The sequence below is a fragment of the Cavia porcellus genome, unplaced genomic scaffold (genome assembly GCF_034190915.1).
Source record: "Cavia porcellus strain 051 isolate PalLab524CR breed Dunkin Hartley unplaced genomic scaffold, mCavPor4.1 scaffold_22, whole genome shotgun sequence".
Lineage (NCBI taxonomy): Eukaryota > Metazoa > Chordata > Mammalia > Rodentia > Caviidae > Cavia > Cavia porcellus.
Genome location: NW_026947505.1, coordinates 9192465 through 9217682, shown reverse-complemented (window position 1 = coordinate 9217682; position 25218 = coordinate 9192465). Strand labels below are relative to the sequence as shown.

Here is a 25218-nt window from a genome sequence, read left to right as displayed (position 1 = left end):
AACTAGCCTGCCAGCCCCCACCCCTCCCCTCCATAAAGATCTGTTCCTGCCACTGAAGCCTACGTGATTCCTCTAAAAGTTCTACCAGAGTATTCTTCATGCTGGCTCACTGCTCGCTTATTCAAGTCAAAGCCCTTTCTAAAATACCTGTATCATCCTAGGCCTTTAGCCTCCCCACCTGACTTTGTCCCACTGACACCCAAACTTCATTTCTACTCTGTCAGAAATGTGCTTTCTTTGTGCTCCTGCGTGGCTTTGCACCGTCTCTCTGCTGTCCTGCCTGCCCTATTTAAATATGTGCATGCTGACATACACCTAAGAATGTTTTGCGCTCTATAGTTTTCTCCAAAATATTTATGATCCAATGCAGAAATTTCCTAAGTGCGCTCCCCAGAACTTTCTAACGGGTTCTCATGCTGATAGTGATGGTCCAAGTACATCTTTGAGAAGCACTGCTTCAGGGTAACCTCTCACCCCAGGCTCTCAATCTTCTTGACTTGGGTGAGGACCCCACTCAAACTTCAGGGACCACCAAGTGTGTCTGAAAAGCCAAAAAACTGGGTACTGATCCTAGAGTTTCCGATTGAGGTCTAGGTTGGGGTCTGAGAACTGCAATTCTCCAAACTGCCTTTTGTGAACCACTGGCCAAATAAATGTGATATACTTTTATTCAATATGTCCCTTTCTTCTCCATTAAACTTGATGAGGCAGAGATTTTTTTTTTTCTTATTTCCTGATTTTTGCTAAAAACAATACCAGGCACATAATAGCTGCTCAATGAATACAAAGTTGAAGAAATGAAAATGGCTTACCCTAGCGTTACATCAGAAAGTATACCCTAATTCTATAGTCGGATTTTATATGAAGAAATACAAGTACAGAGTTAGAAAACACTATATAGGTCAGTCCCTTCATGCAAGAAAGCTTTAGTAAGCACTGGGCTACAAAGACAACTGGGATTTTCTGGCATTTGGGAAATAAATAATAAGTAACAGTTTACATTAATTATTATAGCATTACATTTAACAATCAACATGGTAGAACACTGCCATGTGCTAATAAGCACCTCATGTACGCTACCTCATTTAACTCTCATAATAAACCACGAGGTGGCTATGAAGTGGAGTCATTTCTGTTTTACAGACCGGACTCTGCAACACTGCGTGGCCTGCTGGTCGGGGGATTCCCATGGTTACCAGTGCTTCCTCCCTCTGTGTGCTTTTCCAGGAAAGTTTGAAATAGGAGGAAGCAGCAGTTTTAGTGTACAGGTGTGTTAGGGTTTGAAATAAAATTTGTGGAACTAAATGTACTACTTTCAGAAAGATCATGCTAGTCAGTTTTCAATTACCATGATTTCTACAGAGCTGTATTAGAGCACTGTGCTCCTAAATATGAACGCTGAACCGTGTACCTTCTTATGTATTTTCTGAAAGATTTGAGAACATTTTTCAAGGGAGTATGTTTTTTTGTAGCTTGTTTCTTTTTTTGTGATATTTATGAGTTATTCATTTAATCTGAATTCTCATTCGAACCTTTGCATCTTGATGCAAAGAATGATTAACACAAATAGTTATGAGTTAGTTATTCATTTTCTTTTAACCAGGCAATTGATATCAGTATACTTCTTAAAGGGCAAGTTAAATGTTTTAGGCTTGCAAGCCACGCAACTCTACTATTGTGCAAAATAACCAGACAAAACACAAATAAATGGATGTGGTTTTGTTCCAGTAGAACTTTACACTACAGGTGAACAGTCTAGAGGGCCACAGCCCGCTGACACAGAAAGGATTCCAACTAAGTGCCATAAACAAAAGGGAACACATAAACTTCAGGTAAATTTGTCAGATTCACCTTAAAAAAACAAAAAAACAAACTGTTTCTTACTACAGAAACATTTGTATTTCTATAAATATAAACATGTTTTAAAAAGATAATTTTATCATGCAAATCAAAACACATTTGGCTTTATAGTAAGCTGAACAAATTAAAAGAATCCTTGTATTTATTTTCTACACAGCACAAATGCAGGTGATACAGTAAATCTATAATTCCCCACAAAACTTATAAACTTAAAGACTGAGAATCTGAAGTCCTACAATCTTCAGTATCACTTCATCTGTATTCTCTGGAATCAACTCCACGGCAGCTGTGGAAAACTTTCACTTAGAGCACCAAGTCCCCAGGCATTAGTATACATGATTTTCCATCTTCCAATACATGCAGTCAAACTGCCCATGAAGCAAAGCCAGTCCACCTTCAGCGTCAGTGGACAGGGGTAACCAATGTGGTACTGGAGTCTGAGTGTGACTCAACCTTTGCCCTCATGTTTATTTCCTTTCATAAAGCTTTAAATTTGTATCATAGTTATAGCTAATACAAACATAAATTAGGGGTTTTGACATAATGTCTATTGGATTCACCTAACATTTTCAGATGTCCATATTAATTTTGTGAAGTTTGCAGAAAACAAAAACATGATCTCCAGAATATTCGGGCAATCTTTATTAAAAGTTAACTTTAGAGTTTTATAGCAAAGGAATGTGGTTTTTCCAAATATTATTGATTTTTAGAAAATTCCTAAATGTACCTGAATTAAAACGCTTATTTTCAATGTAATTTTATAGTGGTGTTTTAATTTTTGAAGTAGGGTCCAACTGACATTTTTTAAGGATCTTGCTAACATCAAAGTTCATGGGATTCACTTAATGGACAATGAAAACTGGCCGAGGCTGCTGCTGAATACTTCAGCAGCAATCAGACAGACACAGATTTCATTGTCACATTCAATGGAACTAAAGTCTCCCTTACACTGTGCTTCCAACAGGCTGATGATACAGTAGCAGACGTTAGCTCCTTATGCCAAAAATACATGAATTTTCTCTTGTACAAAGGCTTCATTCTCTGCCTGTTGTCAGCAACTTGAGAGCCTTCTGTAGATTCTGTATGGCTGTGCTTACATCTTCATACTGCAAAGCACTGCCTGCATATTTGCAGTATTTCTGAGCTCTAGCAAAGTCCTCTGGAGTTAGACGGACATCACCTAGAAGAAGATTAAGGTATTTATTAGACTATAAAAGTTGTTTTTAGATTATGTAGGTGGTTACCTTTGAAATCAAAGACATTATTTAAGGTTAAGTAAAAGTAAATTTTTCAATCTCATATTCATTTTGATAACTTTCTCCATTCATTTCAATATTTAATTATAAATATAAGCCACTTATGGCAATATAAAATAACTTTTACAGTAAGATTTTCCTAAAAAAGCAGTAACTTAGACATCACTATATCTTAGCAAATTAATTGTAAAAAAGTAGTTCATTTAAAAAAAGAAAAGCAGCTTTGAAGTTTATGCTAAATGCACTGAGTTGCTCTTTTCATGGAACAATACACACAGATTAAACCATTCAACTATCACTGGAGCTACAGTATACCGTAAATGTAATCCTTAGTAAGAAAGGTGAATAACATATTTTTCTGTAGAAAACACAGCATTAAACATTTTTAAAATGAAGACATTTTATATTTCTGTGCAACCCAAATAAAATTCTTACAGTTTCCAAAATTTTTTAAATTAAATATAAACATGAAAACAACAATAATTTACAAATTATTCTTCTAAAATTTACTTCTGTCAAGTTTTCCACTTGAATATATGATTAATAATAATTTGGTAAAAAAATACATTGAAATATACTTACTTTAAGACATGAATATATTTGCATATGTATTTCTAAGGACAAGCCCAAACTGACATGGTATATTTACTGAAATACCCCTTTCTGTGGAAACGGTACCAGGAATAAGTATTTACTGATTAGGAGGCTAGGGAAACAGAATATAACAAGCTGATAACATATTTCAGTTCTATTTACAAGGCTGAACTGAGAATGACTTTTTTCTAAAGTTGTTTTTAATTTTCACCATCAATAGATAAAGTGAAATCTTTGATACCTTATAGATAAGTGGTAGCAATCCCAGATAAGTTTGATACTAAATTCTAATCAATACTACTATTTTCTGAAATTTTCAGAATACTGTAACTTTAAAGCTTTTATCTCAGGGCCAGGTACTTGTGACTGAGCTCAGTAATTTTATACAAAAAGCTGTCTATATTTTAAATGAGTCCTATATTTTAAAATAAAGTTCATACACAATTAAACAACTAGAGTTCAGCTTTTAAGAAAACACACTGACAAATTTACATGCAGCAACTAGTGTAGGGTATGACATACAGTAAGTCTTCAAATACTTATTGAATAAATATTGAAGATTACATAAAATCTGGTTCTTATTGCTGTGAATCAGATTACACATTCCAAAAGAAACTATTTTAATTTTTTGAATTTTGGTCTTGCTTTTAAAAAGGTATAAATACAATCAATTAGTAAACTACAATTATAAAAAACAAAAAGCAGTTTCTCCACAATTCGGTATTTTAGTTTGGCATTCGTTTCTCAAATCTAAAAAACAGCTATGCTTCAGTTCTGTGTACAATTTAGACAGGCTCACTTCAATTTATGTGTCCCCCACCCCCCAACTAATGCCTATCAGATTTCAGAACTCAAAAGGCTCTAGTACCCTGGCTATGCACAGGTAAGGAAGAAATTGAAAAATCAAGTTTAACACTGTTCATTCTACGCTGAATATTCGGCACATTTATCTCAGGGAAATCTTTTAAATACATAAAGGCATCCATCCAAAATTTACTGAACCTGCTGGAAGAAAGCAGTAATATTAACACTAATCTTATTTCTATAGCATTAATTTTAGCATTATTTTGCTGACGTATACTTACTCATTAATAAGATAAAATGTTATAATGAAGTGTTACATTCTATAAACTACTAATGATAAAACTATCTTAAAACTATTGCAATTTAGTAAAATAATCTCAATATTTAGAAAATGTGGATGAAATATTTTAACTGAAAAATATTGTTATATCAAGCTTACAAACATACATAACAATTTATATAACTTGTACCTAGAGGATAGTACATACATGTAATAACCAAGTTGTGGAAGTAGACAAAAAGTGTGATGTATAAACATATAGGGATGTTAAATTTCTCTTTCTTTATTTCTCTCTCTCTCTTTCTCTTTCTCCTTCCTTCCTGTCTGTCTTTCTTTCTTTCTTTCTTTCTTTCTTTCTTTCTTTCTTTCTTTCTTTCTTTCTTTCTTTCTTTCCCTCCCTCCCTCCCTCCCTTATGTTACATTTCTTTTCAACATTCCAAAGAACTTGAAAAGTCACGTCAAGTGGTCACTTTTGTAACATACTGGGCTTTCCTTCATTTCACAAATATAGACAACAAATCATTAATAATGAAACAGATTAAATTTTAAATTTAAGAAAAAAAATCTGTTACCTAGTTATGATACCTTTAAAGTAGCACTTAAAACCTAAGGAAAACATATTTCAGAAAAAGAACAAATGTTCAAATTCATTTTATCTGATTTTATATTCAAAACAGTAAACGCTCTGTAGAGTAAAATAAAAGCTGCTTTTTTCCTATCACTAGGGTTTACTAGAAGTCAGGGTCAGTGTAAGAGAGGAAGCACACTGTGGACCCAAATGCTGTTTAAATAGGTTTGTGTAATACAGTATTCTCCTGAAACTGTGCCTCCAAGCTGCATGCAAACTGTGGATGAGACCATCCTTACAAATGAGTTTTTCTCCAGTACAGGGCAGGACAAGAACAGGCAGAACACAGCATATGGCAAAGGGAGGCTGGCTCAGCACTGGATCGGAGACTACTATGAAGTGGCTCTGAGCAGGATTTAAAATTAACTAATCGGCTTTCTACGGTTATCTGTGAGTCTGTCCTAGCCTAGACCCCTGGCCTAGTGATGGGAGCGGATTTATCACAATAAGTGAATCTCTATGAATCACTGGTTCTGGCTGAGGCTTGTAGTGGCCTATGAGGCCAAAGATACCTCAAAGGGCAAGACAAGGCCACAGCTGTGATGAAGATACCTTGGCTCCAACACTCATTAAGTAAATAGAGACTGCAGCTGAAGGAATTTCACTCCTGCAGTCTCAATCCTACCATAAATGTCATCTTAGAGATAAGACGGTTCTCCTAAATTGACATAATTTACTACTTGGAAAAGTCTTTAAAATGACTCTGAAGGTCCTGCTCATTTCCCATGCTTTCCTCAGTTTCCCCATGCTTTGTTGTTGGATCTAATAAAAATGGGTGGTCCAGAGAAGTCTTTGTCTTAGCCCTGAGTTTCAAACTCAGCTAAAGGGTTTTGACTCTCCGGGAGCCCTAAAAGAGCCCTAAAAGAGACATCATTTTTTGGTGTGAAGAGAAATAAAAGCATGCTCAACTGACATGAGCAAGCATTTCCAAGGTTGATTTATCTAATGCCAACACAGAGGAATCCAAAAATGGGTCTTTGGAGATTCATTCCAATTTCTGTAGCTATTTCCAGTAATTCATATGTCAAGGGTCTTGAATAATCTGATTCTAGTGTACTTTATTCCTCCAACTTAATAAACAAGACACAGAAGGAAGTGAAAGTAAATGACCTGACCTGCAGTTAACCTTAGGTGAAATATAAAACAGTGCTGACCCTTCTATACAAGCATTGCTTAGATACATCACTTAATATCAACAAGCGTATCAGAATATGATAAAATTTGATTATGCCAGCTACTTTGCAGACATTTATGATTAAAAAGATGTTCAGCCATAAGTCATTATTCACACTCAAATACTATATAGATATATTAAAAGGTAAAAGAGGAACTACTTTAAATGTCTACCTTTCTAATTCCATTCTTCTAAAATTAGCCACAAATGTACTACAAAAATAATCACAGTAGTATTGACATATATACATTAACATTACACTTATGCATTAAAAGCCCTAAGGAGAAAAACAGCAGGAAAAGGGTCAAAGGAAGAACTAGAGTGGAGGTGACAGTAGAATTGATGGTAGTTATAAACCCAGTGTTTTTATTTCATTTATTTTTTATTTTAAAGGGAGTAGAACTAAACACAACAAAACAGAACAAAATAGGAAATAAGAAAGCAATGTAAGATATAAATTTCAAAGCTAGACGACCTGAGATCTTTACTATCTATCATATTGTCTCTTGTTTTCTTCCAGATAGTTGTCCGTGTCTTCGCATACAGAGAATTCATACAAAACAACATAGAATAAAACTGATCCGAACAGAATGAGGAAGGTGTTTTAGGTCTTCAAAACCAGACAACAGGGAAGTCACTAATGGCTGTTGAAGTGTCGCATTCTCTTCAAAATAGCTGCCCATACTTTCATGTATACTGAAGTTCAACAAAACAAAACAGGCTAAAACAACACCATTAATTAGAACAAAACAAAACAGGGATAAAAGTATTTGCCTTCAAAGAGATGGAAGAAAGGAATCTCCCCAACTTGCTACATTGCCTATGGTCAACTGCTCAAGGGATGCTCCCATCACTAACCCAGTGTTTTTATTTTAAAGAATTACTTTTCAGAGTGGTTTTAAGTTCACTTCAACAATGAAGAAGATAGAGAGATGTCTCATACACTCACTCTGGTTTTACTTTGTGTCCTTATGAAGATCCCCCAGAGGAGTGGTACCTTTGTCACAAGTAATTAACTTCCACTGACACATCATTAACACCTGGAATCTACATTCAGGTTCATCTTGGTTTTGTATATTCTGAGTTTGGACAAATTCACAATGACATGCATCTACCATCACAGCAGCACACAGAACTGTTTCACTGTTGTAAAGTCCTCTGTGCTCCATTATAGCCATCTTTCCATTTCTGCTCAAATCTCGACAGTTGATCTTTACAGTGCCTCTAGCATGTCATAGTCAGAATCGTAGTATGCAGCTTTTTGGATTTGTTTCTTTAAATTAGTAATATGCATTTAGTTTCCTCTATGTCTATGTCCTGGCAGCTCATTTCTTTTTAGCACTGAATAACATTCTTTCATCTGGATACATCTTGGTTACTTTCTAAGTTTTGACAATCATGAACAAAGCCATTATAAACATCTGTGTGCAGCATTCTGTGAAGCCTTATTTTCAACATCTTTGGGTAAAAATCAAGAATCATGGCGCAGGATTTTACAGCACAAATATGGTTAGTTTTCTAAGAAACTGTTCAAGTATCTTCCAGAATATTTATACAATTCTGATTCCTCACCACGAATGAATTAGAGTTCCTGCTGTTTCAGACCTTCAGCAGCAACTGGTGGTGTCAGTGCTGCAGATCTTGGGGACTCTAATGGGTACGTGGTGGACTTCAACTGGTGTTTTAATTCGCATTTACCTGATGACATTTGGATATGGAGCATCTTTTTCTTCATATGCGTACTTGCTATTCATCTTCTTTGTGTCTGATACAGTCTTTTGGCCATTTACAAACAGCTACGTGTTCTTAAGTGTTCATTACAGTTTTTCTATATTTCAGGTATTATTTTTGTATATCACCTGATAATTCAGATAATATTTTTGTATATTTACCAGATAAGTCTTTTGTATGTTTTCTCCCATCTGTTGCAAATCTCTACATTCTCTTGACAGTGTCTTTTGCTGAGCAGAAAATTTTAATCAACTGATAAGCTTGTATTTTGAGAATTTCATTATTCCTCATATACTCACTTGATGATAAATACCCAGGCTAATTCAACTTTCGCTGTTTTGAGTAGTAACATACCAAATGTCTATAATTTGAAATTAAAAGTACCATATCACTGTGTTTGTGCATATATAAACAGTATATCATTTACACTGGCAACCCACAAAATACTCAAGTATAAATCTAGTAAAATATGCAAAAGAAAACCACAAAATTCTGATGAAAGAAACCAAGGAAAAAATAAACAAATGGAGAAATATTCCATGTTTTTCATAGATAGTCAGTTCTTTCTACTGTGTTCTACTGATTCCAATCAAAATCCCAGAATTTAATTTTGTGCTCAACAACAAAATAACTGAAGTTTATACGGAATGGTAAGACACATGGTAGGCAACTCCATTTAAGGAGAACAAAGTTGGAAGACTGACCCTTCAAACTCCAGACATCTTATAAAACTGTATTAATTAGGATGCTGAGGTGTTACTAAAAGAAAAGGCAAACAGATAACTGGAACAGAAATAGGAAATAAATAAACCATAGATTTTTAACAAAGAAGTAAAGGCAATAATATGTAAAAATGATACTTGTTTCAAAAAATGGTGCTGGAAATTACAGACATTCACTTTCAGAAAACAGCAACAAAAAACCCAAAACAGACTTTTATACCTTTCTCACAATGATCTCAAAGTGGATCACAAGCTTAACATAAAATGTAAAGTGGTAAAACTCTTAAAAAGTTATCATAGGCAAAACTAGAGAGTTTGGTAGCAAAGTTTCAGATGTAATGTTAATAGCAATGTATGAAGGAAAGTACTGATAATTTCAAATTACATATGTCTGTAGCTACCTATTTCATATACTGATTCAATTTTCTTTGAATATAAACCCAGAAGTGGAATAGTTGAATCCTGTATTATATCTGTATTTAGTGTTCTGAAGAACCTCCATCTTCTTTTCCATAACAGTTGTAGCAATTCTCATCAATAGTATATAAATTTCCTTCTTCCTTATGTGTTCATTAATTTTTTAAGCCATTCTAACTACAATGAAACACAATTCCATTGTAGTTTTGATCTGCAATTCTCTGATGGTTCACACATGAGCGTTTTTCATGCATTTGTTGGCAATTTGTATTTCTTTCAAAAATTGTATATTCATATCAACTGCCCATTTTTAACTGAATTACTTGAAGGTTTTTTTTTTTGAGTTCTTTATATTCTAGATATGAACTTTTGGTCAGATGAACAGTCAGTAGATTTCTCCCATCCTGCAGGTTATTTCTTTATTGTGTTGATTGTATCATTTGATGCGTGTTAGTTTCTTTCCTTTTTGTTTTAATTTGCTTTCACTTCCTGTCCTTCTGGGGTCATATTTAAAAAAAAAAAAAAAAAAAAAAAAGACCTGTATTAATGTCTTGAAGTATTTTCCTTACGTCTTCTAGAAGATTCAGAGTATCAGGTCTTACATTTAAGTCTATTCATTCTGAGTTTGGACCGATTGAGAGGTGGGGGTCAAGTTTCAGTCTTCTGCATGTGGATGTACAGTTTCCCCAGAAGTATTTGCTAGCAAAGAGGCTGTTTTTGCTCCTATGTATGTTTTTAGACCCTTTACTGATTAGCTGTAAATATGTGGGTTGATTTCTACATAGGATCTCTGTTCTGATCCATTCCTTTCCATTCCATTTGTCTATAATTCTTCATAAATGCGGTATTACACTGTTCTGATTACTGTTTTGGAGTATGTCTTGAAATCGGGTATTGTAATGCCTTCAGCTCTGTTTTATTTGTTTAAGACTGCTCTGGCTATCTTCTGAGCCTTGGAATCTTCTGAGCTTGCATAGGAACTTTGATTACTTTTTCTAGCTATATGAAGAATGTTATTGGTATTCTGATGGGGATTGCATTCAATCTGTAAATCATTTTGGGTAATAAGGGGTATTTTAACTCTATTCCATGAACATGGAAAGCTTTGAAATATTTTGGTATACTCAATTTTTTCATCAGTGTTTTGCTTCAGGTTTTAAATTTACATTTTTCCTAATCTTTTATGGCAAAATCTTAGGTTCATTTTTATAGACCTTCTTTTTCTACTATGTGCATTTCCTCTAAGCAATACTTCCGTGGTATTCCCCAAGTTTGTTACGTTCTGTTTTCATGTACTTCAAAGTATTTTTAAATGTTTGAGATTTCATCTTTGGCCATAAGTTTTTAGAAGCATGCTACTGATTTCCCAAGTATTCTGTAACTTTTTTTTTTTGTCTTTTTTGAGATGGGCTCTCACTATGCAGTTCAGGCTGGCCTCGAGCTCACTCTGTAGCCCTTTGTAGTCTTGAACTCCCAACGATCCTCCCACCTCAGCCTCTGGAGTACTGGGATTGCAGGCGTGAGCTACCACACCGGGCTAGTATACAAAAACTTTGTAGTTTATTATTCTGTAAATGATTTCCTGTTACATTCCACTGTAGTCTCAGTGTAGACACTTTATGATTTGAGGTTAAAAAAATTTTTAGCTGTGTCTTGTAGCTCAGAATATGTGTGTGCGTGCACACATGCACACACACACAGAGTCAGTTTTGTGTCTCTTTTTTGTACCGGGGATCATGACCTCACACTTACCAAGCAAGCATTTGAAGCACTGAGCTAAATCCCCAGCTCATTGTGTCTTTTTTCTTCTATAAAGTATTATACTTTACATTATGCTCTGCATTTTGCCTTTCTGCTTAGTATATCTAGGCAATCTTTTCACATGAGAACTACCATACTCTTTTTAAATATGTGTATGTATTATTACATATCAGGGACAGACTGTAATGTACATTTAATAATTTTCTATTATCACAAAAATTCCAAAATAAGTTTCTGTAGAAATACACTGTACTCATGAAGTATACATTTATGATAGATTCTTACCAGTGAAACACCTGGGTCAAAAGGTAGAAACACTTGTCATTTTGATAGTGTCACTGCTACTAAAAAAGTCTTACTGATTTATACTCCCATCAACAGGATGCAAGAGTCACATTTTGTATCTTTATTAACACTGTAGATTGCCATTCTTGTACATCATTTTTGCATCTGGTCACAACCAAACTGACTTGATTTGCAATTTCTTTGATTATTATTATGGTTGTGTATCTTTCACATATTCACTGTGTTATCTGTTTCCATTCTCACCTATTTTTTCCACTGAGTTAAGTTTTCCTTATTAATTTATAGGAGTTTTTATGTACACTTGGACATTAATTATTATTTAAGAATCAAATTTTACCCCCACGTCTTTTAGTTGCATTTTAACAATACAATTGGGGAGAAAAGAAATTTTGCTTTATGGAATTTATTACTTTTCATTTGTTAAGACATAGCTAAACCATGAACTGAGATGGGTATTTAATGTAAATTTTTTTACTTGCTAGCCAACGGTTTTAACATTATTTTTTAATACATACTCTTGCTGTGACAATAAAGTACTGCTTTATCGTTAATTGAATTCCTATTCTGTGTGGCTATGATCTGATTTCTGGATTCTCTATTCTGGTTCATCGACCTGCTTGTGTATTTCTCTTTCAGGTATTCCCATGTTAGTTTGTACATAGGGCCTATGAAGGTGGAATCTTTGTATCTACAGGCACGAATCTGGACAACAAGTTTAACAGAGGCATATTGCATAAGTTGGGCAGGCTATGTATTTGTCTGAAACAGATAAACATCTTTCACTATGTTCTTGGGTAATACGCCAGAGTTTAGTACAGGTTCTTTATCTATCTTTACCACCACAACACTATTTTCCCCTATGAAACACTCAAATGCTCTTCAAATCTTCAATCCAAGATTGAAAGGTCATTATAGCTCTTAACTTTAGTTCTTGTAACTCATTTGCTTTTGGCAAAACTTGGAAAGGTAGAATAAATGTAAAATGATTCATGCACCTCACTATAAGTACATGACTAATATAACTATATATATAGAACTATATATATGTATATATCATTTATTATATAGGATATAATAACATTTCACAGTTTCTGGTGCTTGAAGACACAATCACCTTATCAACAGTGAGTGTACTATGCTCACTCTGGACTGATAAAATGTGTGACGAATTTTGGGGCTCTTGTTCTAGGTTGCCGACTAAGCATAGTGATAGATATTCATCATCCTGAAACCATCATAAAATGATATGGTAGGACAAAAGTAAATAAATCTATAAAACTGAAAAGCAAAAGCAGAGGAGACTGCGTAAGAAAGCTGAAAATGGAGAACTGATAAATTTCTAGAAAGGCAGAAATCCACTAGAAGGAGATACATGCTATGAGAGAAACAGAAAAAAAAGCTCAATTCAGAAGCACAATTCAATTTAGGAATGGACTGTCTTTTAGAGAAAGTTCAGAAAGAGTGGAAGCACACTCTTCATAAGAGTGAGGATGGGAATCTTTACAGAGAGTAAGAACACAATATATTTGTTTCCTATCTTTCCCCATTCTGTAAACCTCTGCATACCTACCTTACCCTCACAGCTTTTCAACTCTCACTTTTAACTTTGGGCAAAAAAGATACAAGACAGCACTCTAAAACTGTGGAACAAACTGCCAGGACAGAGCCAAGGCTGACAAAGTTGTATGGGATCCACCTCTGCCTCACAGCTTCCTTAATGGCTTTGCTCAGAGCATAGCTGACAGGCAGGTATAATGACCAGTTTTCATCACACAAGGAGAACATAAAATCAAGTGGAGGAGACACCTAACCATATAACATCAGCAGAAAGTAAGCAATAACTGCTTAAAAACAGTCATGATTTTTAATTATAAAAAATCCAAATCTCATCATACATATGAAGAAATAAACTCAGATCAAAATAAACCCAACATCTGACTTGAGGTAAAAACAGAAGAAACGCAGGAAAGATTATACTCAACAAACCAATTACATAGCCTATAAACCAAACAATTGCAATAATCAACTTCAGAGATTTTTATTTCAACAAAGGTCAGTTCCTTTCTTGTGAGAAAATCTAACAAAAGTGTAGTTAAAAAATATCATCATCATAAAACACAGAAATCCTGAACCAAACTAATCTAGCACTAAACTTTCATGGTAGTCCTGGAAAGATGTTTGTGCCACTGTCTCAAGTGGTACAGCAGAACATTAACAAAAGGAAACCTTTGGACTTAGGTATTTTTTAGACTAGGAAGCAATCCTGGAAATCTGGTGAACATAAGCAAAGACTTCTGTTACGAATCCTAAGTATTCCAATTTAAATTAAGAACATGTACATATATAGTACTTATGGTAAAATTATAGAGTAACAGCTCAACTGAAGAGTGCCAATATGCCTTAGAAAAGATAGCTGACTCACCCTGGGAAACTGTACTGAACAGTGCCGGATCAATGGCTGGGACAGTCTGTGGAGTAGGCTGGATAGTATTACTCGTTACACCTGCAAATCAGAAAACCATAAATGAATATAAAGTGTTATACCTCTTAATTATTTACCAAGGAAGAATTTAAAGAATCATGTGAGAATTTCATTATGTCACTTAATCACTTTCTTGAAACCTTATTATGGGCTCCAACTTATACTTAATTGATGTTAGTCAATGGTATAGAACATGTAGAGGAAAATATATTAAGAGTGTTTATATATCATGTATAGTACTTCAACTCATTTTACAATTAATAATTACCATATATTCATAAAAGTAACAGACTTATTTACTTTTTTAATTTCTTAGCCAATTGAATATGCTGGGGACAAGCATAATTATGACAGTTTAGCTTATGAATACTATTTTATCATTTTGTATAAAATTCAAATTTTATAGCTCAAATTTTAGTTACCACATCCCTCCCCCTGACACTGGGGACTGAACATAGTGCCTCTGCACTGAGCTCCATCACATCCCGTTTACAAAATTAATTATTTTTTGTTTTTTTTTTTTTTGAGCTATGGTTTTGCTGTGTAGCTCAGGTTAATCTTGAACTTTTGATGATCCTCTCTGTGTCAGCCTCTTGACTGCTGAGATTACGGGTATGTGTGACCATACTCAGCTTTTTATTTTTTTAATTTTGGGATAAGTTGCTAAGTTGGCCAGGCTCAGTTCTGACTTGCGATCCTCCGACCTGACCCTCCGAAAGTACTGACATTACAGGCCTGTGCCGCCATGTCTGACCCCAGTAAACACTCTGTTAAGATGGTATTTTTGTAGGACTGTTGAGCAATTCACTTTGATTTTCTGCTGGAACATCTTGAAATTATTATATTTAATGAGTAACTAGCAGTGAAATTAACATTAGAGTTGAAGATTATTTATCAAAGAAATTAATAGTGTTAACTTTCTTAAAAGAAAGACAAAATAACAGGGAGGTGAATGAGAAAAGTTTATTATTCTAAATCAATGAAGTCAATTTCTCAAAGTTCGTTTGTTCCAAGCTGAATTGAATTCAAATCTGTAAAACTGGAATAGGCAATTTGCAGTAAGGGTTAAGTGGTAAAGGAAACAGGAAGACAGGAAAAGTAAAAGATAAAAAGGTTTCTAGAGACAAATACATAATATAATACTAGAATGATGGTTTCACAAAGAATAATTAACGTTCTGAAGTAGTTTCCCTAGTATGAAACATTGACTTCAAAGAATCAACCCGCCCATTCAAGGAAAATAAAAGTTTACATTTATTTACATCATTTAATTTTGTCTTAGGGAAAACTTCTTTTATAGCTAGTAGAACTATTAAACATATGAAAAATTTATCTTGTAACCTAAAAATTGAAAAAAATCTTGAAAAATACATAGTATACAGGTGAAAAGTCAAGTACAAATTTTAACTAGTACAAAAAATATGTAAATGAAAGCCTGACTATCATTCCTAGTCCTAGCCAATTTAGGAGTATTACCCATTTCAGGGCCTCTGTGGATCTCATGTGTTTCTAATTCCAATCATCTAATCATTTCTAATTCTAATTATCTATCTATCTATCTATCTATCTATCTATCTATCTATCTATCTCAGTGCTGTTCTTTGCTAGGTCTGTGTTTTTTCCTAAATCAAATTCCTCTAAATAAATCCCCTTCCCCATCAGTGAGGCATTCTATGTGTGTTTTGCAAATGGTAATATGCTTTGCATATATACTATACTGGGTGTGCATTTCTCACTAAATATGGCTTACCAATAATTTCAGATTAATACATTTCAAACTGCCTTGTTCTTTTTAATGTTGTGTGGTATTGTTCCATTCTGTGCATACAACTGTAATTCAAAAAGTAGCCCCTTATGATAAACATTTAGGTTGATACAGAGACTGCTGATAGTGTTAAGGACAGTTAATGCTTTAGTCAATATTCTTATGTACAGTTACATAAAATATAGAAAAAGCTTTGTAAGTATTACTGCAATGCTGAGGCATAGAAATTTTAAATTAACCAGCTGTTACTATTTTTTGTTTGATTTTGATGAGCTAACCAAATACATGTATATTGAAAGTACACATATTTGAAATAATTTCCCCCACCAACTTGCCAAACATTTCAAAGCACAAACATAATAGCAAAATATTATACAGTCTGAGAGGGATCTTCAAAAACAAGTATAATGTTTTGAAACAGCTGTACTCAAAATGCTTGTAGTTGATAGTATATGTTTGTTACACAGATGTTTATTTAAAAGGCAGGTTTATAAACTTTCTGAGAATCTAACCTATATATCAACTTGCTAAATAATTTGTATGTTTTCCTAAATTAAAATCCTCCAACCAACTACCTGATGTTTTGAAAAGGCATCGTTTTTGGTCAAGACCTCTAACTTTCAAATGCTTATTTGTACAACTCCAGGTGACTAAGTAGTATTAACAAGGACAAAATTGAATTTACAGGGAGAAAATGTTTAGATATGTAGTAAAATTTCATTTGAGCAATATTAAAAACAAAAGAAATTGTAGCCTGCATCTCATTACGGGCTGTGTTGACAATCATTCAATTCCAACTTGAACCGAACAGCTCAACATGCCTCAGGCGGCACAGTCAGAAGCCGCTGCTGTCCCTTGTTTATCTGCAAGTGCAGAGGCCAGGCCAGGCCTGTCCAACAGGCCCAGAGGAGTGGTGCAACACATGCTTATAAATACCTGTTAAATTAGTACATGCTGTCTACTTATTTATGGAGATGCCCACATAGAGCTATTTTTCCCTTCAGTCTTGACTTGGATATGTCTCATCTGACAATGTCCAAAGAGTTATAGCTCCCAGACTGCAGTGTGCTGGAGATACATGACTCTAAAAACACTACTGGAGGAAAGTAGAATGGGTTTGGAATTTTTTCCCATTGTGTAATATAGAATAAGTGTTAATAAGTAACTTCTGACTAATTTTTAAAGTACATACATATCATGTATATTAGATAGGATAAATGCATATTAAAGAATGGAAAGTTTCCAGTTAAGTACTAAGATGCTGTATAGACTAAATGATGTGGGGATTGTGAAAAAGAAGATATGGGTGTTGGTCAGAAAACTAGAGAAGATTATTCAAAAAGTAAAATCCTGAGAGAAAGCAGGACTTACAGAGGCAGAGAAAAGGAAAGAAAGATGCACTAACCTAGAGGAACTGGAGAAATGAAGGTACAAAATAGTAAAACCTCAGTTTAATCAAGGAGAATGGCACTGAGAGGATCAGTAAGTCAGAGTGTTAGTAACAAAGCATCACAGCCTAATAGAACTCAACACAGCCAACTGTCTACGTGGGAGGTGAGCTTCTTTTAGAATTAAAAGGCTAGTATTATTTGAACATGATTCTACTGCACCTAGATTTATTACAGTATGGTAAACTGTAAGAGGTATGTGTTTCAAGAGGAAAAGAAGCACACCATAATTGCCTCCATGTGATACTTGCCCAGTGTTAAAGCACAGAAGGGAAATACAGTGTGCACAGTCACTATGCCTGCCCTCATTGTAGCCACTGTGCTTTTTTATGGAAGAAATGAAACTGTAAATTAGTACAAACTATTCTTTTTGGCTATCTCAAGGATTTCCCTTTGATAAAAGTGCATCCTGAACCTTTATATGTGAGAAAGTAAATCATTCTTTAAAGGGAATAAGAGGGGAAACATCTGCCATATTTATAAATTAAAAATGTTATTCTTGTTTTTATTAGACAACTATGAACTAATTTTTTTTGTACCAGGAATTGAACTCAGGACACCATACTTGCTAGGCAGGCATTGTGCCATGAGCTGTGTCACTGGCCCTATAAACTAAGTTTTGAAATATTGCAAATAAAACAGGAAAGATATCTCAAACCAACACTGAAGGGAAACAGATTCTCAGAAAAGCAGGGATAGAACTTCACAGAATTTTAGTTTCTTGGAGGAAAGGACATCAGAGGCATGGTGAAAGCATGAAACTAGATCTAGGTTCAAATTTTGGTTCTCTCATTAGGTATGACTCTTTTCTTAAAATGTGTTAATCTCTTTGGACTGTAAATAAGAGATGATACCAAATACAGTTGCTGTAAGAACTGTACAAACAGCTAAATGTATAAAATAAGATAGGGCCTCATCCTATAAAGGTTTTAAAATGTTTAGTTATTCCCTTCTCTAAGGAATGGGAAGGAAGGGGAGAGGGAGGGAAAAACAACATATGCTCAAGTTCAGTAGATCAAAATGAAAGAAGAGTACTATCTCCTAATATCTATCTTTATGTCACCAATATTTCAAGTATATGTTGTTTGAATGTGAAATTACCCATATTTTCTCATTTTTGTTGTACAAAAACAATTTCACTAACTTAATACAGCCTTCCTACTAAAAGTGCTTTTACACACACATGCATACACACATATACCCACACACACAAACACGCATATGTGCATGCACATAAACTACATATAAATCAGGATGTATGTGGCAGTTGTACCCTTAAAGATATTACTTAAGGCTCTATCTCTTGGATAATCTTTCTGTAGAGATTTTTAAACTTTTATTTGTAAATGTAACACTTTTCTTGAATCAAAAAATGATTTTAAATGTGCATTAATTCACCACTAAATACCCTCTCTTTGGCATAACAAATGGAAGGAAGTGGAAAGTAATGAAGGAAAGGAAGCTAATTTGCTGGTCATGGATTTTCTTGTTAGGTTTACTGTGAAATTTTTAATTTTCCTCTTAAAAATTAAAGTAACTGAAAAGTAGGCATGATTAATTTCATTTTAGAAAAAGAAAGAACCTAGAGTGAAAAACCTAGGTTGAGAAAGTTGAGAACCAGATTGATTTGTAGATTAGCAAGCTTGTGGTTTAGCATTAGCTGACTCCTGGATGTACTGAGTGACCCTCCATGACAATGCCGTGTGGGGTTCTGGATCAGTGCTGACAAGGGCAAGTAAATTCTGCAATATATCGTCTAAGGCAAACACACTGAGGTACATTTGGAAGGCTTCTTAAAGGATACTACAGTATTTAAAAGAGCCATGACATTTTACTTAAAAACTTCACCTAGGTTAGACTATGAATGTTATCACCCAGATCATAAATAAGGCATTGAAAAATCAAGGTAAAATATCCCAGGTGATGGCAAGTGCTGTGATGATGATAAATTTCATTAATTAATAACTTTAAAACACAAAATACCAGCATGATCTACAGGTAAACCACAGGTAAAGGTTTTAAAATACGAAGAAAAAGATGATCAAAACAGAAAACTTTTAGATGTTGCTTAACTCATGCAAAATGACTTAGAGGCCCCGTCTTGTTACCACAGTACAACCCTGACTGACACAGCCGACAAGAAACCTCACTCCCCTCAATTTTATTCTTAAATGACAGCGAATGGGAAAGAAAAAGAAAAACTAATACATACAATATGTAGAAACTACTCTTTTTAACAAACTTAAAAGTAATCAATACACTATACTACTTGTTACTGTTCACAGAACTTAGATTATAATAAACAGTAAAACATCAGTAAGAACAATTTTGTGTTTTTTGCAGGTCTGACTCTGTAGGTTGCAAGCCATCTCTATGAGACACACATATGACCGAAGTGAAGTCTGTAGTTACAAAAGGGGACTAGGATTTCTTACCTGGCCCATGCGGCACTTCTGCTGGAGTGTTAGCTGGAGCGTGAGCACCCGGAGGAATCTGGATTCCAGTGTAGCTGCCTGACGGGATGCTGCTCGGGTCGTAGGCTGAAGAGGATGGCATCTGAGGTGGCTGAGTGGGAAGAGAGGTTGCAGCAGCATCTTCATTTTCTTCAACATCTATCAAACAGACACGAAGTTAAAGCAAGTATTTTCAAATGTGAATATATTCTTTTTGCTATATTCACATGACAAAAGAAAAGTACAAATGCAATACCACTTAGTTCATTTAATACATAGGTCATCTCAAAATAAATGCTTTGTGTTTTGATTTCTGAAAAAACTGTGTCTCCTATAGATTATCACTTCCTTCAGGCTAACGCTTTTCAATTCTGTAAATTTTTATACATTTTTTTTTTAAAAATAAACTTTTAAAAATGAAAAACAAGGACATTCTGGCAAGCATGACCCATTTATGCTACCCAGTATGAACTCTATTTTTTGGCAGCTGCCTGTCACTCAGAATTTACTGTGTACTAGCTATTAAACGATTTGTGTATTGTTCAAAGAATTAAGTTAAAAGAAAAGGAATGAAATTTCACATTCAGTTATCTATAGAGAAGAGGTTAGGAGATCCTTTGTTTAGAAATGTAGACTTTAGACTTTAATATCCACTACATTGTTGCCTGATGTGGGAGACTACTGTGAAAACCTAATGTAAACACCAAGCAGACTAATGAAGTGATTCATTTTAATAACAGACAAAACAATTTAAAAGGAAATTAAATAGTTCATTTTATAAAATTAATTACAAAGGAACATGTGTCTAATAAAATAAAAGAGCTTCAAATGAAACAAAAACTGACAAAACTAGTAAATTACCAGAGTTGGAGATTTTGCCACTCCTTCATGTTCACAATCACAGAAAACCAAACCAGTGACCACCAAACGTATTTAGGTACACAAGAAACATCCAACACAAGCCATATCGTAAGCCATGAAACAAATCATGGTAAACTCTTATTACTGAAATTTTACTAAGTATGTTCTTCAACCAAATCAGAATTGAAACAGAAATCAATAATGATAATTGAGAACTATTTCAAATATTTTGAAATTAAACAATGAGAAAGGACAGCTTAGTCAAAGAAGAAATCATTAAGGAAGTTTTAATATTGTTTTACCAAAGTATTGTATAAGACTGCTAATGTTTTCATAATTAAGTATTTAATCTATATAAGGCATGTTTTTATGAAGGTTTTAAATCTATGAATTTAGTTTCAATGGACATAGTAGTAGTAAGATCATCTCTTGGGTAAATAATGGTAGCTTATGCCCTTCACTGAGTTATTCTGTTTCACTTAGGTTCTCCAGTTGATTGGTATTTTCTTATTGCCCTCATAATCTTTCTCATATGTGCAGAATGTTTATTGATATCCACTTTTTTCTTCTGTGTTTAATATTTATTGTATCAGTTTTCTCTCTTTTTTTTCTATGCTCTTTATATTGGCCTCATTCTTATTACTTTTTCATTCTCTATCCTTGGAATTTACTTTGCTATTATTTTTTGTTAGATGTCCAAGAAAGAAATGTAGCCTTTTTTTTCCCCCAAAGTAAACCTTCTTTTCTAATATAAGCATTTAAAACTATCAATTTCCCTCTAAGCACTGATCTAGTGACATTCTATACATTTTGATATTCCTCAATCAATACAACAAGGATTGTAACCTTATTACACATTTAAAAAAAATAAAATCTGAAAATTTGATTCTAAAACTTATGTAGAAATTCAAACAATTTAGAATAGCAAACAAAGTCTTGAAAAGGGAAAGGCCAGAGGAGTTTGATCATCTGACTTTCAGATTTACAAGGCAGCAAAGGAATATATAGTAATGGCATAAGCCAGAAAAATATATAAATGTAACTGAATCGAGTCTAGACATAAGAGTCACAATTGATAGTGTTAACTTAATTTTGGGCAAAGGAATCTAAGACATTTAATGGGGAAAGAAAGTCTAACAAGGGGACTCCGGGAGAACATAGCGGACAGACAACAGCAACTACCGGAGGCTCTCTGAAAGGCTCGGCTCAGAGGCCAGGAATGATGCGGACTAAGGAGACACGAACCAGTAGAGATATGCTCTGCTGACTCAGGAACGAACTGGGCTGAGAGAAACCAACTTAGAATACAGTCCTGGCGCTAAAATAGGAACAGAAAAGACTCGGTATAGAGGCTTGACCCCACGCCATTGGAAACCGCGATTTGGGTTTCCTGCCGCCCGGCAGCTGGCTGCCTCCACAGCGGCTTGGCAAGGAGAGACGCGCCGAGCTCTGGGAACGGGAGTCTGCGAACGGAGTCGAAAACAGGACGGACAAGGAGGCGTACACGAAAACTGACTGGTAGCGAGGTGAGTGAGAAACTGACCACCTACCACAGTTTGACTCCAGCGGAGGACTTTCTGGGCTCAGGCAGTCCTGTAAGAGCAGGGCGCGGTGGCAACTCCAGCCACACATTCCCCTCTCGGACGGGACTGGTGAAAAGTGCCTGGCCTGAGTGACGCTGCTGGCGGACTCCCTAGGCTGGCCTAACCCAGATCCCAGAGCCTGACGGAGGCCCGGAGGAGCGACTGACTCCCGCGTAGGCTGCCTCCTCCGCAACTCCCTGGTGCGCAGCGGTGGGCGGGAACAACTAGCCAGCGCAATTTGATCAGGCTGCGGCTGACAGGCAGGGAAGCCGGGCTTCCTATGTAAGCTTGCATTTTATAAGGAACAGAAAATATGGGGAAAGGAAGCAACAAAAAAGGCTCCTCAGCCCCCAATCCTGAGAAACAGGCAATAGTGGACACCGCACCAATATACATTAAGCGCCATATAGAGAGCCTCATAGACCAGTTCAGGAATGAAGTTATCAATGACCTGAAGCTAGAAGTATGCAGAATAGTTAGAGAAATGCTAAGCACCACCCAGGAAAAAACAGATGGTGGAATGGAAGAACAGAAAAAGAGGAGAGAATTGCTTGATGGAGAAAACAGAGAAAGCATTGAGTATGTGAAGCAGGTTCAAAGGGACTATCAAGAAATTAAGAAGTCTATCCAAGACTGGCATAACAGCTTGAAAGAAACTAAGGACAGACTATCTGAACTGGAGGGCAGACTTGAAATATGGGAGAATGAAATGAAAAACTTCTTAAAAATAACAAAGAAACAAACAGCAATAATACAAAGACAAGAAGATGATAAGAGGAGCCATAACTTAAGGATTAAGAACATAAAAGAAGAAGTAGGGACACAAACAAGTGAACTACAAAAGCTACTCACAGAAATAATCCAGGAGAATTTTCCTAATTTAGCAAAAGGTAAAGATACTCAGATGTATGAGGCATACAGGACCCCAGCTACCTACAACCCTAACAGAGAAACACCCAGGCATATAATAATAAAAATTCCAGAAATTCAATACAAGAACAGAATATTAAAAGCTGTAAGAGACAAGAAACAGATCACTTACAAGGGAACACCCATCAGAATTACAGCAGATTTCTCTTCACAAACCATCAAATCACGAAGAGCATGGGGGGAAATAATTCAAGCTTTGAAAGATAATAATCTCCAGCCAAGATTGAGATATCCTGCACAACTGTCCCTGGAAATTGATGGAAAAACGAGGTGCTTCCAGGATAAAGAGGAACTGGGGGAATTTGCAACCACCAATTCAACCCTACAGAAAGTATTGCAGGATATTCTAAAAAAAGAAAAATACAAAGAACCCAGAAATAGTGGCGGGGAGGCCACAACGAATGGAGCAGAGAACAAAATGAAGAAGACAAACTGACAGCTACTGACAGAAAAAGAGCTCAACAGAAATGAGACAGAGAAGATTGGATGATAGGAACAGCTATTTTGGAGAAAATGACATCTTAATAGGTAGTGCTGATTTAGTACCATCTTGTTTTGAAGTCTCATCTAGCTTTTGTTCTTCTGTCTCCAATGGTCTAAACAGGTTGTATCTTACTGGATTTTGTTATGTACGATAGTATAAGCAAAAACCTTTTAAAGACAAGGAGATTATACAGAGACCATTGTTCGTTTTCTGTTGGTCGATTCTAAATACTCTATAATGCTGTCATTCTCTTGAATGGTTTTACATTGTTTTGATGTACTTGATGCTACAGTGTATGAAGTTGTACTCAAGGACTTCGGGGAGGGAGTCAATATGGTAACTACTTTTGGGTCGGAAATATCTGGTGGTGAAACACTATTCTGCTTAAATGGTTATGTTTTGATCTGCCCTGTTTCGCTGTTATGCCCTCTTTTTTCTCAATCTCCACTCCATTATTTACTTTTTTATTTTTATCCATTTAATTAAAGGGAAAAATATAGCAGGATATAATATAGTAACCCACTTTGACTTTCTATTATCTCGATTTGAAGCCCTGTATTGCTCTCACCATCTTGTTTTTGACTGAGGTCCCTCTATTCTGTTTTGCTGGATAGTATCAGGTTCGAAAGTTTAGGCATCAGCTGAGAAGATAATGAGATTCATTATAATGCCCATTCTCGTTGACTTTTATCTACTTTTGAAGACCCACAATATCTCCAATGTTTTGGTTTTGTCGGTTTTATTCTTTACTGTTTTGTTCAATTGTATTACAACTAATGATATGGGCAATTCTATTAGAAATAGCGGGAGGCATTATGGTAACCATTGTTGATCACCTTGTATTATGTTTTTATATTATCTATTATATCCACCCTTTTGACTTGACCGATTCTGTTCTGTTATGTCACATTTGGTTTTACTCTCTTCCAAAAAAGCAATAAGAACCGTGGGAGCAATGAAACCCAAAATGTGTAATAGTCACTGTACAAAAGAGAGGAAAAGAAAGTGCTCTAAACTATATAACTGCATGTATATTTAAATGTATAAGATAGAAAATGGTATCACAGAGTTTTATTGGATCATTGAACAGAACTGTTTGCAGTATCATTGTTGGAATGTCCACTCTACAAGCTTTAATTTTGTGACTTGAACAATTGTTTCTAAGATGGCAATATGTAATCCATTAACTAGTGATTTCCTACTGCGCATTTTTTTCTTCTGTAAATCTGTATAACTTGTACCCCTTCACTGTTTTTTTTTCTTTCTTTTCTTTTCTCCTTAAATAAAAAAAAAGAAAGTCTAACAAATGATGAATAAACATATATACATAATATATATAAATACATATGAAAAATAAAAATAAATATAAGTAAACACAAAGAATAGGGTTCAGTATCATTAGTCAATGGGAAAATGCAAATTAAGGAAAATGCAAATAATGAGGAATCACTATATCAGAACAGCTAAATTTAAAATGATTGACAATACTAAATGTTGGCAAAGATGCAGAACAGAAATTCACACATTGCTGAGGAAAATGGAAATGGTGCAGTATTTGTGAAAATCGTTTGACTTTCTTAAATAGTTAAAAATATATAACCTAGCAATTCTGCCCTAACCACTGCCTCAAAACAAAACATTTATGTATGTACATATAACATGTAAAGTATGTCTAAAAA

General features: G+C 34.9%; 1 protein-coding gene across 1 annotated transcript in view; it reads right to left on the bottom strand.

Moving 5' to 3' along the window:
- Nucleotides 1-1704: 1704 nt before the first annotated feature.
- Vta1 (vesicle trafficking 1) overlaps nt 1705-25218 on the bottom strand; it is a 73125-nt gene continuing 49611 nt past the window's right edge. Inside the window, exons 6-8 of the mRNA XM_003465650.5 lie at nt 19664-19840; nt 13956-14036; nt 1705-3040 (exon numbers count right to left, since the gene is read on the bottom strand). Coding sequence (XP_003465698.1) covers nt 2895-3040; nt 13956-14036; nt 19664-19840 — 404 coding nt within the window. The 3' untranslated portion in view covers nt 1705-2894. The remainder of the gene's footprint in view (nt 3041-13955; nt 14037-19663; nt 19841-25218) is intronic.